At 33.5% G+C, this 17668-nt stretch overlaps 2 protein-coding genes across 2 annotated transcripts; both read left to right on the top strand.

Annotated features, from left to right (window-relative positions):
- The first annotated feature begins 4508 nt into the window (after positions 1–4508).
- Positions 4509–6128, top strand: LOC7485690 (E3 ubiquitin-protein ligase RDUF1). Its single transcript, XM_024597483.2, has one exon. It carries the CDS (start codon positions 4661–4663, stop codon positions 5753–5755), a length of 1095 nt encoding a protein of 364 aa, XP_024453251.1. The 5' UTR covers positions 4509–4660; the 3' UTR covers positions 5756–6128.
- Positions 6129–12961: 6833 nt separating this feature from the next.
- LOC18095048 (uncharacterized) lies at positions 12962–13816 on the top strand. Its single transcript, XM_024611612.1, has 2 exons — positions 12962–13018; positions 13187–13816. The coding sequence occupies exons 1-2, from the start codon at positions 12962–12964 to the stop codon at positions 13814–13816; spliced, it is 687 nt and encodes a 228-aa protein (XP_024467380.1).
- Positions 13817–17668: the final 3852 nt, after the last annotated feature.

The raw sequence follows: 17668 nt of genomic DNA, 5'->3' as shown, positions 1-17668 counted from the left end.
CAGGTTTAATAAGCTCAATTGTTTTAATAATATAGAAAAAAAAAATTGTAATTTAATAATATAAAAAACCAAGTAAACTTAAGCAAACCTTGAGTTTTTTTATTAAATCAATAATGACATATAAACCCCTAGAAAGATCCGATTACATTTTATAAAAACCCTTATGCTTTTTGGTTTGAAAAACAAACGTGTCTCTCCACTATTTTAATGAATAGTGATTTCTCTATTGTATCATAGAAATTTCCCACAAAGTTTAGATTATGTTGATTAATGATGCAACTTCAAAAATGTTTTTTGTTTTCCCTATTAAGCTAAGATTAATTTATGTTCAATTGCGATTAAATTTCCTAAAAGCGATTTTAAGTTGAACCTTCCGTATCATTATAAAGCATTTTATTTTTTATTTTATAACAATAGTACAAGAAATTAAGAATGTAGTTGTAGTTGCTTTTTAAAGTGTTTTTTACTTAGAAATGTTAAGATGATTGTTTTTTTATTTTTTAAAAATTATTTTTAATATCAATACATCAAAATGATTTAAAAACTTTTAAAAAATATTAATTTAAAGTAAAGAAAAAATAAAAAAATTAATTTTTTTTAAAATACTTTTAAAATATAAAAATAAATAAAATTTAAATTTCACCTGCGAAGATGATGGTGCGGGAGAAGATGCGAGGAAAGGCAGCTCCACCGGTCAAAGATAAAACGGGGTCCAAGGAAAGGCTCCGATTCGGCATCAATCTTGTTCCCTTGATATCCAGATCTCAATTTACTGTACGCAGCACTGTTTCATTTTTTTCCCCAATTCGTGTCTCGCAATAATTAATAGTTCCCATCACACAGCGGCCCCAATAATTACTCGCTTTAAACGCATGCTCCTTGCCAGAAATATAGGCACCCTTGAGCCTTTGGTAAACATGAAATCCAAGAAAAGATATGCCGAGTAATAAGTGCTCACCAATCCCTTTTCCTTTTCTTTTCTGGAGCGCTACACGAAAACCCTCTCGGTCATAATTATTAAATTTGCCTGCCGGAATGATCCATTCATAATCTTGGGCTCGAGTTCATTCCAAATTGATCTGGAGATTGATTCGATCTAACATAAATAACTCGATTAAAAACCTGTTTTAACCCGAGCAGGACTGGACTTGATCAATTTCAATGATTTTTTTATTAATATTTTTTATCTATAAGAAAGTCATTTAATTTTAAAAATAAAACAATATTATTTTAGTATTGACCCAATAAACTCGCCAGTCAAACCTTAAACTACATGAAATTCCAGCCGGATGTAATCACTGTACATTAGGATGTCAGATTACTCACATTTAAGCACTTAAGCATTCATAACCATGAGGTCCACATTTTTTTTTATTAACGGGGCGCAATCCATCCCTACTGTAAAGAAATTAATCATTCACTAAATAACAAAAAATTTAATATTAAATAATAAAAAAAAAAAAAAAAACAAAGCAAAACATTATTTTAATGAAAAGTAAAATCTCCTCTTGAGATCACGATAATCTAATGAAAAGTAAATAAAATAAATTATGAAGTTTAACTCTTAATCAAATCGATATTAAAAGATGAAATTTAAAAAAAAAAACTAATTAAAAAAAATCTGAATTAACTAGATTAAACTGGTCAAACTAGGAATCCATGTCATGAGAATGTGATAACTAAATAGAAAAAAAATTAATATTAACGAATTAAATTAAACAAGAAAAATTAATTAAAAAATCTAAAAAGAATATTTCTTTTACTGTGCAATCCACGGTAAAAGATTGATGTCTTTTAATTCATAATTAATTTGTAAAACACACTTCATTTCCATAAATAATGTTCCAAAATTCACATTCAAATCCGAAAGACACCTCTTTACGTTATATTTAAAAAAGTAGGGGTGAGCAAAAAAATCAAAAAACCGATTTAACCGAAAAAACCGAAAAAAATTAACCAAAAAAACCGAACCGGTACAAAAAACCGATTGAACCGGTTAAAATATTAAGGAAAATGTTCGGTCCGGTCTGGTTTCCGGTTTTGGTGTGCCTGAACCGGCCACCCCTCCCTTCCATTAGCCAACCCTAGCAGAACTTTATCATTTCTTTCCCTTGCACACAGCCGCCCTCTCCCTTGTTTAAGTCTTTGAATGCTTTCACATTGAAGGGTCCCTTCATTCACAGCCCCAATGCTCTCTTTGTCTCTCATCTCTCAACGTGAAGGAAAAGTAAAGATTACAGGTAAAGCTTTAATATTTCCTTTCAACATTTGAGTAAAATTTGTCTTCTTCTCTTCCAATCTTCCATGCTTTCTGTCTCTCATATCTCATCTCTCAAACTTGCCATGTCAGAGATGAATTGCTGATGATTCTTCCATTGATTTACTTGATTCTCCTTCATGGGTCACGGCTTTTAACAAATCCCACCTTGATTGCCAGAGAGGGATTATTTCGGGTCTAGAAGCTGAAGAGTGTCCAGAAAAATAAAAGCAGTGATTGCTAAGAATTGATACTGTTTTTTTGCAATTATTTTTTTCTTTGCAAGAAGTTGTAACAACGAGAACAACGTTGTTGATTCTTACAGGATGACATCTTGGCATTGCAGTTCGGTTTGAACCGGTTTGGAAGGGAAACAAACCGAACCGAACCGAACCGAAATTAATCGGTTTGAACCGGTTTTCGGTTCGATTCAGTTCAAAAACTAAAAAAAAAATAAACGGTTTGGTTGTTTATTTTGGTCCAAAACCGGACCGAACCGAAAATGCTCAGCCCTATAAAAAAGGTGTTTGGTAGTATTGTATTGATTATTTTTAAAGTATTTTTTACTTAGAAATGTATTAAAATAATATTTTTTATTTTAAAAATTATTTTTGACATTAACACATCAAAATAATCTAAAACAATAAAAAAAAATAATTTAAATTAAAAAAATAAATATTTTTAATTTTTTTAAAATACTTTCAAAATATAAAAACAAACTATTCTTCACACCTGGGATACCTACTCAGGTTATACTTTCAATGGATCGACGGTCAAAATCTGAACAATTTCTTTTTACCGGCCGCATCGATAGGGCAGGATCGAAATTGAAGTCCTTCTATAAAAACAAAAAATAAAATCTAATTGCAGGATTAAAATTGGAGTCAGTGGTTTTGGACAGGCAGGCCAATCCACTCCAACGCAAAGGAGTAGAGAGACTAGTCGTTCGGATTCCTCGCAAGATGCCTCGAATCGACAGGTGACTTTGCTTGAATTTTCAAAGTGGGCGTTCTCTCCTCAGTCAAACCCAATCCAAGCTATGTGCCACTTGTCTAGTAATACTGTACACATCAGAATTCTAAGCCCTTATAGTCCTAGCTGTCAAGTCTACCTTAACTCGTAGGGCACTGACAAGGTCTCCGGTCAATACTCGGATCACAAAACCCCTCCTGCGATTTGTATTTTATGTCAATTTGCCTCTTGAATATATAATATTTATTATTAAATCCCCTCGAGGTCTTAGTTTCATTCATACCAGTCTTGTTTTGAAGGCAATTGAATTGACAAGTCAAGAACGAATGCTCGGCATTAAGGGTTTTTAATTATTTTTAGAAGGTGTATGTGTTAGATGCGCTTATTTAATTTTTATTTATGATTTTTAGATTTGCGAGAGAGTAAAAAAAAAAAAAAAGGTTGCTTGTGTTTTATTTCAATGATTTTAAAAAATATGATCATTATTGTAAAGAATACTGATTTTGGTTTGTTGTTAATACTATAATTATCTATGATTAATGAATTATTATAAAAATATACATGAGTTGTATCTGTATAACATTAAATAAATAAAATTATCATGTAAAATACATAAAAAAATTCTCATAAAAGATAAAAAAAAACTTAAAATGTTAATCATTCTATACTGTATATAAGATGTTTTTAAAAAATATTAGTTAATTATTTAGTAGTGGGTCCAGTGGTAAGAGTTTTGGATTAAGGGGTTTGCTCCCTTGTGATCTCAGGTTCGAGTCCTGTGGTTGTTAATATGATGGTCACTGGAGACTTACATGATCATTAACTTCAGGGTTTGTGGGATTAGTCGAGATATGCAGAAGTTATGCATAAGTTGACCCGAACACTTATATTAATAAAAATAATAATTGATTTGAGTGTAAATATAGTAAAACTTTTATTAAAAGGAAATCTTAAACTATTTAAGCATCAAATAAAGATATAAAACTTTATTATCACTAACTTAAACCAATTTTTTGACATAAAAATTACTCCACCACTTGCGAGGTTGCACAACTAGTTGCAAAAGGCAACCTAGGCAATTTCCACCCGCAAGAGAGAGGGATGACATTGAAAACAGAATACATCAGGGGGTGCTTTAGGGCTTTTCTTGTAGCTTACCCAATTATTGAAAAGCGCCTTTTTCTCAAAAAATAAAATAAAATAAAACAATGAAAGCGCGTAACCACGTGACGCTCACGCGTAACATCCTGTATTTGATCCACCGGGAACGCTCCTTCGCCCTCTCATTTTGTTTTCGCACTCATAGCCCGCCATCCCAAGTTTCTTTCACGCGTCTCTTTAAAAGCCCGGCGCCTCTTTCTCTCTTCTCATTTCTTTCGCACACTACAATCATCATTCTCTTTCTCTCTCTAGCTACTTTCCGATCTGACCATGGCTTCAACGACGGCCACGTCGTATTGGTGTTACAGATGTGCACGCTTCGTCACCGTTTCACCTCGCAACGACGACGAAGAACAAAACCACGCCAACTACATCACGTGTCCTCACTGCGACGGTGGGTTTGTCGAAGAGATCCAATCCAACAACGACAACCGTCGGAACCGTAGTCGGGTTTCCAACTTCATCCGAAACCGCCGCAACGCTGGCGACCGGTCTCCGTACAACCCCGTGATCGTCCTCCGCGGAACAAGCCCCGCCGTCGCCGCCGATGACAACGATGAAGGAAGCGCCTACGAGTTCTACTACGACGATGGAACTGGGTCGGGTCTTCGACCCGTACCTGAGACGATGTCGGAGTTTTTAATGGTTTCTGGTTTTGATCGCTTACTGGACCAATTATCACAGATTGAGATAAACAGCTTAGGCCGGTCGGCCCCTAACCCGCCGGCGTCGAAAGCCGTGGTTGAATCAATGCCTAGTGTAGAAATAAACGAAACGCACGTGGTTTCGGAGACGTACTGTGCAGTGTGTAAAGAGGCATTTGAGATTGGAGACGAAGCTCGCGAGATGCCTTGCAAGCATATTTACCACTCTGATTGCATCTTGCCCTGGCTTGCGATGCGAAATTCTTGTCCGGTTTGTAGGCACGAGTTGCCCGTGGATAATTCTGACGAGGAGGAGGCGGAAGGGGAGGTTGTGGGGTTGACTATATGGAGGTTGCCTGGAGGTGGGTTTGCTGTTGGGAGGTTTAGTGGGGGGAGGAGAGGTGGAGAGAGGGAGTTTCCGGGTGTTTTTACGGAGATGGATGGCGGTGGGAATGGTGGGCTTAGTGGGAACAGGAGGCCTCGAGATTGGGATTCTTGGGTAACTAGGAGTAGGGGAAGGGGGGACAGTAATGGCAGTGGGGGTTTTAGGAGAGTTTTTCGTGGTTTGGGGTCGTTTTTTAGGAGGATTAGGCCTAATTCATCGTCAAGAATGCATGATGTATCTGGAACTGAATCGATTGAGAGAAGTTATTCGAGTCATGTAACAAGGAGGAGAAGAGGATTGGATTTGGGAGTTGAGGAGGGGGCTGATAGGTGGTGATATCATCTGGGGATATGGAGAGGTGAAGAGACGGACTGCTTCTTCTGATAAATGTATGTATATACGTAGCACTTAAACAGGTTAAGAATTTATTTATTTTTCATTTACTGAAAGAGAGTGTATTTGTAATGAGTAGAGATTTCTCGTCTCTTCAAATGGAAAAATTCTTTGTATTTGCCGCAGAAGGATAAATGATTCAGTTTTGTTGGTTCTGAAATTTTGAAGATAGATGAACTGAAATAGGTGATAATCCACAGCGTAGAAGAGCAAAATGCCTCGTCTTAAAAAAAACTTTTACTAGCAATTTCCTTGTTATTTGCAGTATCACTGGAAACATCATTCTATGAATTAAATTTCTACTTTTGGCAGTCTATTGAGTTTGTTTGTTGCTTACTTTCTCTTGCAAGTCACAGTATAGCTGATTGGGTGTGCTTTGCCGTGTATCTAGATGGGATTGGGTTCTTGGGGATTAAGCGGAGGATGACTGAATTTAGCTCATCTTGCACAAAAACATTAAGTTATTCCACAGAGCTTAAAAGCAGCATGAGATCAGATCACTCATTTTTTCTGGTCAAATCATGATCTTTTTAATGCTTCCACGGGGGACTGTCTGATCCATCCATTTCTTAGTAAAATGATGCGTGACTGGAATTTTTGGCCTTATTAATGAAAAAGCACCTACCTTTGCGTGCTCGTGCTTTCCAGTTTTCGGTCTTCTTTTGCCTTGTGTTCCGCTTTACAGTATTGTGAGTGGTCTATTTGTGGAGCTTTGAGCAATGATAATGGAAGTTAAATCCAAGTATAATCTGCCAAAACGTTTGTATGTTTGTGGTAGAGGTCTTTACCATGGTTGTAAGAGTAGAGGTGGAGTGAAACTCCCGTCTGTTTTTCCATTTGCTACAATGATCTGGTTTCAAGTTAGAGATTATCTTAACAATACATTCTTTATATTGATATGGATATGGTGAATTTAGAATCATTTAATAAATTCTTTTGATCGATTCAGGATTTGGATTCAAAAAGTCAAAGACGGCAACTTACTCTTTAAATATCAAACCCAACGCCTCTATCCAATTTTATAAGAAACTCAAGTTGTGTTTTTTTTATTTAGAAATATATTAAATAATATATTTTTTATTTTTTAAAATTTATTTTTTATATTAACATATTAAAATAATTCAAAAATAAAATAAATAATTTTAAAAAATAAAATAAAATCTTTTAGAATGCCAATTTAAAAACATAATAAAATAAAATAAAATCTTTTAGAATGCAATTCCACAACACTTTTAAACATACTCCAAATCTTCTGTTTTTAGTGGAAAGAAATTTCATTAACATATCTTTATTGTATTATTTCATGACAAATTATATCAATCATATCAAGTATTTTTTAACAAGAATGTTGAGAGGTAATTAGATTCTGAGTTTATTTTTTAGAAGTTATCATGTCGAGTTTTATAAATCTCATGACCACTAAAAATTTATCTGGTTATTAACTTCAGGGTTTTAAAGAATTAATTGAAGTGCACGTAAACTGGTCCGGATATATATATATATATATATAAAAAAGTATTTCTCAACTAGAGAGGTCTGCAATCAATTACAGTATGTATGGAATAATATGCTTCTTTTTATTGTCTCAATCTTGAAAGAAAAGAAAAGTAAACAATAACTTTTATGATTCTTTAGCTTGATAAAAGAAGACTCGTAGTTTGGAATGCTGTGCTTGCTTCATTGTTTCAATTTTGGAAGCGAAGAAACATGAACTTTTGATTCTTAGTCATGGTCCAAAAAAGGCTATAGATGTTAACTAACTTTAATTTAAAATTTTAAATATTCTTCTTTGAAATAGTTGCTCTACATCTTTATCATAAGTTTTAATTTTTTTCCCCACAATCCATACAATTCTTTTCTACATTGCGTTATTCATAAATTATAATAAATTAAAATTACACAAGGTTATTAAATAAAAAAAATATCCATGTAATGACGGGTATCTGTCTAGTTTGATTTGAGTATCTTGTTTTCCAACACGCTGTGTTAATATTGTTTAAAAGATATTTAAAAATGCAACAATTAATTTTTAAAGTGTTTTTCGCTCAAAAATAAGTTAAAATAAAAAATTTTATTATTTTTTAAAAATATTTTTTTAATATATTCAGATTATTTTAATTGTTGATATTAAAAATAAATTTTAAAAAATAAAAAATTATTTAAATATATTTATAAATAAATAATATTTTAAAAAATAACGTTATAATATAAAATAGATATATTAACATCGTCGTCCTCAAATCCACTATTGCTTCCAAAAATGGGCAGGTTGAGTAATTAAATACGGGCCAGCTGGATCTGCATCGGCTACCAGCAATTTACTTTGCCCCGTTCACCTAACCAGCACCAACCAAAGTCAAACCTAACAGTGGTCTCTCAATTTCTAATAAAATCTCTTTAAATAAAGGCAATTTCAATGTGCTCTTTGAAGTATGCACGATTATTATTATTATTATTATTATTATTCAAGTTCATTTTGCTAATAGATAATAGAATCAGAGGGAAGGAGTGATTGGTGTTATTCACTATCGTGATCTTATGAGAAAATTTCATAATTTTTTTTTATTAATGTAATTATTCAGGGCAGTTTACGTGTATCTCGATTAATTAGTAGCATTAAACACGGAATTTGTAACAAAAAGCGAATGTCCATGGAGAAGCGGTATAGCATAGTAAGTTTTTTTTCTTTTTCAAAATTACCTTCTTTTCTAATTAAAATTTTCAAGCGTATTTATTTTTATAGTTATAGAATCTAGATTGGCTTGAGAACTCTACCCAAACTCAACCAACTCAAAGCCAAGATCGGTTTGAGTTGAAAATAAATAAGGAAAGGTTAACCCAATGAAAATAAGTCCAAACTTCATAATAAACCAAATGATTTTTTTTTTCCTGTTAAGTTTTATGTTTTTTTTCTAAAAAAATAGATCCATTTGAGTTAATATTTTTGATATGAAACTCAAGTCTCGTCCCGAATTGATTCTAAATCAGGTTTGATAACTCTATCTACTTCTCCTTTCTCTATTTTGTTTTTCAAAAGATAAAAAAATCAGAAAATAAGGTGGAACTAATGAAGGACCAACTTGTAAGGGGATTACATATAGTTGCTAAAACCACAAAGATTAATTGATTAATTTCATAAATTAATGGGAGTAGGTTGTAATTAACTAAAAAAAATCACATGATGCCTTTCCCCTTTATTTTAATAATAAAAATTACATTTATATAGTTTCTCAGTTACGCAAAGATTATTATGTGAATTATATAAAAAAATAATTAATGGCTTCAGTGATTAATTATTTTGATGCAAAAAGCAAAATCATATTTTCATAAGATTTAAATGTTATTTGAAAATTAATTAGGGATAAAGTTGTTGTTAAAATTCATAATGCATAATAAAATATTTTTTTACCCTTGAAATCTGATAAAAAATGGTCTTCTATTAATGATTTTTTAAATTAGTTTTTTAAATTTATACAGTAAAATAACACTTATATCTTTAATGCTCAGAAAAAAATAACTTTGCATGAAGGTGTTTATATGTGGTAATTATGTGAATAATTACTAGAGTACCTTAAATATTCTACGTATGCAGTGGTCTTATAAGTCACGCGCTCAGACAAGATGGATGGCAATGATAGCTTAAAAACTTAAAAGTCAATCGTTTAGCCACGTATCCAATGGTCTTCAGTTATTGACATGATCCTTGGGCCTGACCTGCGATCAAACAGCTGTTTACCTTTAAGGTGATTTGATTAATGTTGTTATTCTACTTAATCATCTTTGACCATGAATGCTGCCAAGTATATGATTTTAGCTGCCGTTTGGTAATGCGGCTGTACCTGAAGTTAAAGTAAATTATAGTTCTCATGTGCTTGGTTATGCAAAAACCGGGTTTTATTTTGGTGAGACCCATCAACAATTGTGGCCGCACCTGTGGTTGAACAAAAATTGGAAAATTATGCTTTGTAACAGCAGTAACCTCAAGATCCACCAACAAGTTTGTTGTAATTCAATTTTGGCCTATTAGTTTTTTAATTTAATTTTACAGGGTTTAAAATGTAAAATTAAAAGATCAGAGATTTATTTCAATGAAAAGTGTGATTTGTCAACTTGCGTGAAAACTAGGGACTACAATGTACTTTTGTCATTCTATCCTTATCTTCAAGATAATGATAGTTATCCGCTTTCAAATTTAATTTTTAATCAAATTCAAACTTCAAAAAAGAGAATGAGTTTGATTGAAACTTTGTTTCTCACATGCGAAGGGACTCTGACACTATAAATACAGACCTCAGTGATGCAAAAGACGAGGACGATTAGAGAGAAACCTTAAAAGAAGAGACCCCAAGAGGAGGCCATTACTAGAAACCCTAAAAGAGAGAAACATTAAAAAAAAAAGAAGGGAGCGGCGAACCCTATACTAGCCGCCGCCCCCCTCAACCCCTTTTTGTTAGCCTAGTCTCCCTCGACTTCGCCTCCAGCAGCTGCACGTCTAGGTAAGTTTCCTTCCTTCCTTGCTAAAATAATTAACTAGTTACTGTTGCATGCACGCGTGAACCTTTCACGCATGGCTGGGCTAGATACAGCCCAAAAAGAAAAAAAAAGAGTGGGCCGGGTCTGGGCTTTAGGCCTAGCCAACCCAAATTGTGTTTGCTAAGGGTGTGCTTGGCAAAACACCCTTATGCCTTGGCCATAATTTTTATGTCCATTCTAATTTGATATTTGACCAAACGAACCCCTTTTCGATGACAGAAAATTCTAAAAATATTTGGGGCCTTCGTTGATTTATTTGTGAGCCCCTCGCACTTTGTTTTTTTTTTTTGTGTTTGTATTTTTTGTAGATGTGCTCAATCTGTGGACTATTACTGTTAAATGCAAATATGTCGTGCAATTTTTTTTTTTACTTCCATTTAAAAAGGGCAAATAATAATAAAGGATAAACAACAAAAAAAATGGCATAGAAAATTTATTCTTCAAATTCATTTTTTGCGAAAATATTCACTGACGCCATAGTCAGGAGTATCGTATTTTTTGGATTTGTGTGATATTTACCAATGCCAGAGTTGGAAATATTCGTAGGAATTGTTCACTGACGCCAGAGTCAGGAACATGAAGGGAAGAATACAAAAAGGGAAAAAGGAGAACGAATTCTTAGCAATTTTAAACAAAACCAGCAATGTAGCCTGCCTTAGGTAGGACACTTAAGGGGTGATAGCATCTTCCCTTTTACGTAACCAGTCCCGTACCATAGAATCTCTGTTGACCAGTTAGGGTTCCTAGTGACCATAATACTAGGTGGCGACTCCTTAAACAAGACTTTTTCCCCTAAAAGAACAAGATTCCAGATATATGTTCCTGTTCTAATTGAGATTATGTTTTTTAATCGGTCGCCACGATGTCCGGGTGTGACAAAGCTAATCTAGACTGAGAGAAAGAAAAAGCCGTTGGAATATCAAACTTCCCAACTCAACGATTCACCTTAAAAAATCACAGCAAAAATACATTTTAATCGTTTCTTCACCTAGCAGATCCCTCCTCTCTCTTACAAAAAAATTTGAGATCTTTGTCTCCTGCGACTATTCTCTCCTCTACTGTTAAAAATAATTTCCCTTTCTTTTTTCTGCCCGATACGCCTTTCCAAGCTCTTGATCTTGTAGATCTGATGAATTTATTTGTAGATCTGAGTTGGTGTTAGAGGCAAAAGAACAAGGAGATCCTGAGAAATTATTTGGGAACAAAAAGAGAAGGTGCTGTAAAATTAAGTATGTGTTTCTGTTTTTAAAAATATTTAACTAATTACTTGTTTTTAATAATACATGAATTAATGTTTAGGTGTTGTGTATTATTCTGGGTTACAATATTCTGAATATATGGTGTTGTGAGGTAAGTTAATTAACCACAACCATTTCTTGCTCGAATGCTGATATGAAAAAAAATGGGTGTTATGAATTAGGTTAATTAACCATCTGTATTTTTTGGTCATTTGCATTTCTGTCTCGACAATACTGAAACTTTTTTCATTGTTATGTTAAGTCGGATTTTGCTGTTGCCATTTTAGTTCAAAATTGTGCTGCTTCATTTTATATTTATTTTAGGACTTGATGCTGTACAATGCTCTAATTATTGGTTTCTTTTGAGATTTGAGAATTGGGAGGCGAATGTTTATGAGAAACAATCCACATTTTCTTGGTCTGAAAGAGTAATTATAGTCAAGTTGTTCGATATTTGGTCTATGAAGGATTTTGGATGAAGAAACTGAGCTGTCTGTTTATTTTTTTTTAATTACCTTAGTGAAGGACCACTTCAATTACCTCATGTTATATTAGATTAAAATTCTAATCTTTCCATAAGACTAGTGCCTTTTTTTTTATCAACAATTATACATAGTATGCTTTGTCTCTTATTAGTTGTTCGATATTTGGTCTATGAAGGATTTTGGATGAAGAAACTGAGCTGTCTGTTTATTTTTTTTTAATTACCTTAGTGAAGGACCACTTCAATTACCTCATGTTATATTAGATTAAAATTCTAATCTTTCCATAAGACTAGTGCCTTTTTTTTTTATCAACAATTATACATAGTATGCTTTGTCTCTTATTTTTGTACCAATTTTTCATGAAGATTTATAGAATTGATGTGTAATGTTTTTGCCACACAAACATGTTTTATAAAAAGGCTAGAATTTTGATAGAATGGTAATTAATTTTAGCTGATGTCATTATATATTGCATTAACATGTTTGATCTAACTACTATATATATATATATATATATATTGATGGTTTAAGTTTATTTTTGGGACTACAAGTCTTCCGCTTTGAATTTTAATGGTGTGTATGTTGTTGGTTGTTTTACATACTTGTATGTTAACTACACTTCCATCCAAGATTAGTCAAATCATTAGCATGTTATAATTCATTATGTTTGCTTTCAAATATGTTATCTAACTAGGAATGGAAGGTCCTTAAACTATGGAAAAAGCTGTTTAGAATAAAGAAAGGTTGCATGTCTTTTGTGATCTTTGTATCAAGGCCATCGACATGGGAATGAGACAGAATACTCATTTTGACAAAGCTGGTTGGAAATATTTGTTGACAATTTTCAAAGAACAAACTGGTCATGCATTCACCAAGACACAACTGAAGAACAAATGGGATGGTTGCAAAAAGGATTGGAGGATATAGACGAAGCTCATTCCGAAACTAGTGTAGGCTGGAGTAATAAATTAGGAACAATTTCTGCAAGTGATGAGTGGTGGAAAGAAAAAATTTAGGTTATTTGTCATGATCCTTAATCTTTAATTTGTTTAAATCTCAGTTTAGTAATTACTAAATTATTTGAAGTTGCATTAAATAATTTTATTTGTTCTGTGTAGGAAATAAGAGGAGCAAAAAAGTTTAGGCAAGCTGGTATCGAACCATCTTTACGTATGAAGTTCGACAGAATGTTCTCGAACATTATTGCTACTGGAGAGTATGTATGGGCACCATCGTCTGGAGTCCTCTGTGATGATAATGTTGGTGTTGATGAGGATCCAAATGCCAATGAGGAACAACCTGATTTGGAAGAAGGAAGTGGTGATTCAGAAGAGGATGAAATTCTAAATTTCACCGATGATGTTTGCAACATGGTTAGAGAGGTTAATATGTCCAACATTAGCAACACACGCAGCAGTGGGAAGAGAAAAGAAAGAGAACATTCTGAGGTTCAAGATGGGAAAAAAAAAAGAAGTTCTGGAATTGGGTTGCAACTATTGTCACGGTGGGATCAAATGGTTGACAGCATGTCAAACAATAGTGATTCAACATCTATCAGTAGAGATAGGAAAGGGTGTAGTATTCCTGAGGTTATGACCGAGCTTTACTCAATTGAAGGAGTTCGTATCGGTGATGATTTTCATGGGTTTGCTACTGAGTTTTTAGGTTTGAGAAGGAATAGAGAAATGTGGTCAACTATGGGTAATCTTGAAAACAAGATGAAATGGTTGCAGAGAGTGTATACATGACATAAAACACCTTAGACCGAGAGGTATTTATTGATCCCAAATGCATGCTTTCATTTATTCGTTGGTAATATTATTATTTAAACTGTTATTTAACATGTTTTTAAATTTCTTGTCATTTATTTAAATTTGCAGATATCTCAAGATGATATGGAGTAATAAATTCATTTATGTTAGCATTAATCTTTATTATATTCATGTTATGGATTGTATATTAATGTAGTTAAAAGTTGTAGTGTTATTCGATAATTACCGAGTATTATGAATTGTGATATGAGAAAATACTATGTAATAATAATAACATATGATGTGGACAATGCTTTTAGATTTCACATGGGTTACAACCTTATAGAATAAAAAACATACGGGTAGAGAAAAGAGACGAACCAAAAGGATGGGAAAAAAAGAAGTAAAAAAAAAGAGTTTGATCATAAAAACAGAGAGTAAGGTGGGGAGAAGTCCGAAACAGAAAAGGAAAGTGGCAGAGACAAAGAGAAGGAAGAAGAGCAAAAACAGGAAAAAAAAAGAGGCAAATACGGGAAAAAAAAACAAGGCCACCACCGCCTACCTTCCTCGTCGCCGCCACAACAACTGTCTGGTGTCATTGTCGACAACAGCACCACCACCATCAGCAGGGAGAAAACTATCCGAAATAGAAAAAGAACGTAGCAAGGACAAAGAGAAGGAAGAAGAGCAGAAACAGAAAAAAATAGAGGCAACCACGGGAAAAAATAGGGCCACCACCGCCTACCTTCCTCGTCGCCGCCACAACAACCGTCTGGAGTCATTGTCGACAACAGCAGCACCACCATTAGCGGGGAGAAAACAGTCCGAAACAGTAAAAGATCATAGCAGAGACAAAAAGAAGGAAGAAGAGCAGAAACAAAGGAAAACCGTACCTCAGTTCACCAGCGGCCTCCGCCAACCAAACTTCGCCGCCGCACAGGGTAGCCTGCTCTTCCCTTTCTCCTTCTCCTTCTTCTGTTTCATTTGCCCGACTCCACTGTTCACGTTGCATGTGAACAGTGGAGTGCGTCTCCATTGTTCCCGATCCAAACCAACATTTTTTACCGGGTCCAGCCCAGTAAAAAAAAATCAAAAAAATTATCGTAAAAAATACTTTCCAAAAACATTGTTTTCTAATATTTTTTCTAGTGTGGAGACGTAGACTTTAATATTTGTGTGATGTAAAATTAAACGATAAAATATACCTTCAGATATTGTGTTTTATTTCAAAAACTAATGTTTAAATTATTTATTTAGCATTATACGTATGGAAGATGCTCGTTTTAATGCAATATTCAATGAAGATCTTGATGATGATTATAAAAGCATAATGGATCGTGTTGTTGATCACATTAATTACTGTGGTAATGATCACAACGGTGGCTCGGGAGGGGATGATGATGATGGGGAAAATGATGACGACGACGACAATGATAGTGATGAGGATGATGAATCATTTTGGAAGCGAGATTCTGATATGAAAAAGTTAGTTGTGTGCACAGCTGGGGCAATAAACATGTATTATATTAATTGTATGCATAAAGAATCGTGCATGGTTTCATACATGCATGTGTTGGTTAACTGAAGTTTTACGAGGATATTGGAAACGATGTGTCAACATGTTTAGAATGGACACATCAACTTTGTTGAGCCTGTGCAGTGATTTAGAAACAAAGTATGGGTTAAAGCCTTCGAGAAGGATGAGTGTGATTGAAAAAGTGGCTATATTTCTATATACAATAGCACTATGAGCATCAAATAGGGAGGTTCAAGAGCGATTTTAACATTCGGGTGAAACTGTTAGTAGATGCATTAAAGAAGTCCTCGCAACAGTATGTTTGTTTGCAGTAGATGTCATAAAACCAGAGGACCTGAATTTTACAAACACTCCACGAGAAATTGCAATGAATCCAAGATATATGCCTCATTTCAAGGTAAGAAAAATGTTTGTTAGTGTTGTCAGTATTCAACATTAAATTGTTTTATGCATGTTAGTAAGTAATGACATTGTATTATCAATGGTTTTCATGTAGAATTGTATTGGTGCAATTGATGGAACACTTGTGCGAGCTTGCATATCAACTGAAAATCAAATTCCATTTATCGGAAGAAAAATGTGTACTAACTCAAAACATAATGGCTGCTTGTAGTTTTGACATGCAGTTCATGTTTGTGTGGGTAGGATGGGAAAACAGTGCCCACAATACACGTATTTTTTTTTAGGCTATTGAGAATAGAAATATAAAATTTTCTAAACCACCAGAAGGTAGTTATACAATAGAACTTGTTATGTAATAATTTGTTTATTATTTACTAATTACATGACAAATTTGAATGTTGTTTGTAATTATAGGTAAATACTATTTGGTTGATGTTGGATATCCTAATGAGTATGGTTATTTAGGTCCATATAAAGGTGAGAGATATCACTTATAAGATTTTAGGTGTTGTGGGCAACCAATAAATTGGAAAAAAGTTTTTAATCGAGCACACTCATCACTACGTAATGTCATAGAACGTTCTTTTGGAGTATGGAAACAAAGGTGGAGGATTTTACAAAATAGGCTTGCTTATCCATACAAAACGCAAGTTGAAATTGTAGTGGCATCAATGGCACTACATAATTACATTAGAAGTAGATCGCATGATGATGTTGCATTTGCAGAATTTGATCGCAATCCCAATTATGTTCCTGATGAGATTTTACCTGATGTTGTTGCACACTCTGAAATCAATGGAAACTGTAGTCAAGGCAGGATGAATTTCATACGTGATGGAATTATAGATAGTTTAATGGAACAATAAAAAATACTTTATATAAAGTATTGTTTGTTTCATGATGTAATAGCAGTTGTTAAATCTACAATATTTCAATTAAAAACTATCAATATTAATATATGTCTTTTCTAGTTATTTTATTATCTCAATTTGAAAAGCTTGCCTGTTTGGGATTATGGTAGCGATTGTGGTTCATAGTGATTTTCACTTAGAAATGCATCAAAATAATATTTTTTCATTTTGAAAAAAAATATTATTTTGACATCGGACACGAAAACGATATAAAAACATAAAAAATTATTTTTAGGAAAAAACATTTTAAAATTTTTAGGAACACGGTTTGCACCGCGTTCCCAAATGGTTACCAAACACATTAAACAACCTTTTGTTCAACCTTAATTTCAACTACAGTTTTAACCAAACATATATTTTTCCAAATCAACCTCAACTAAAAGTGCTTTTTATAAAACAACTTTTTTCAAACCACAACCACAACAGCTACTACAATACCAAACACACCCAATTGAGCAACACAAATGGGCATTGTGGACCTGGCTTTTTCTTAGATCGTCCGACATTATGCTTTATTGAGCATTGTGTTATAGAATGATCACCGGAGGGGTCTCCTTTGTTTTGTTGGTCGAGTTGATTTCTTTCATAACCTAAGATAACAATGCAAATGTGTTTTAAAATGAAAAAGAAATTTATGATTGAGTTATAGATCCTAATGCTAAAGGTTGAAGACGAAAAGAAATTGAAAAATGAAAAAAAAAATCTCCGGCCCAATCCGAGTTAGCATGACAAGTTTATGACCTGGATTGTGGGGCTAAAACATTCTCATAGAAAAAAAAAATAAAGAAACTAAATATTTAATAAACTTGTAGTCGAAGGCTGAAATCTAGAAAAAAATAGGTGTAAAAAAGATTAAAAAAGACTGATGTTAACCCGAGTTAACATCTTATACATGTGATCCTGGTCATAAGACAAGGCAGACCATATAAAAAAATAACGAATCCCAATTCTCAACAACCCAATGATGAAGGTTGAAAATAAATAAAAATTAATTTTGAA

This window comes from Populus trichocarpa, chromosome 1, assembly GCF_000002775.5.
Source record: "Populus trichocarpa isolate Nisqually-1 chromosome 1, P.trichocarpa_v4.1, whole genome shotgun sequence".
Lineage (NCBI taxonomy): Eukaryota > Viridiplantae > Streptophyta > Magnoliopsida > Malpighiales > Salicaceae > Populus > Populus trichocarpa.
This window is presented reverse-complemented; position numbering and strand designations above follow the sequence as displayed.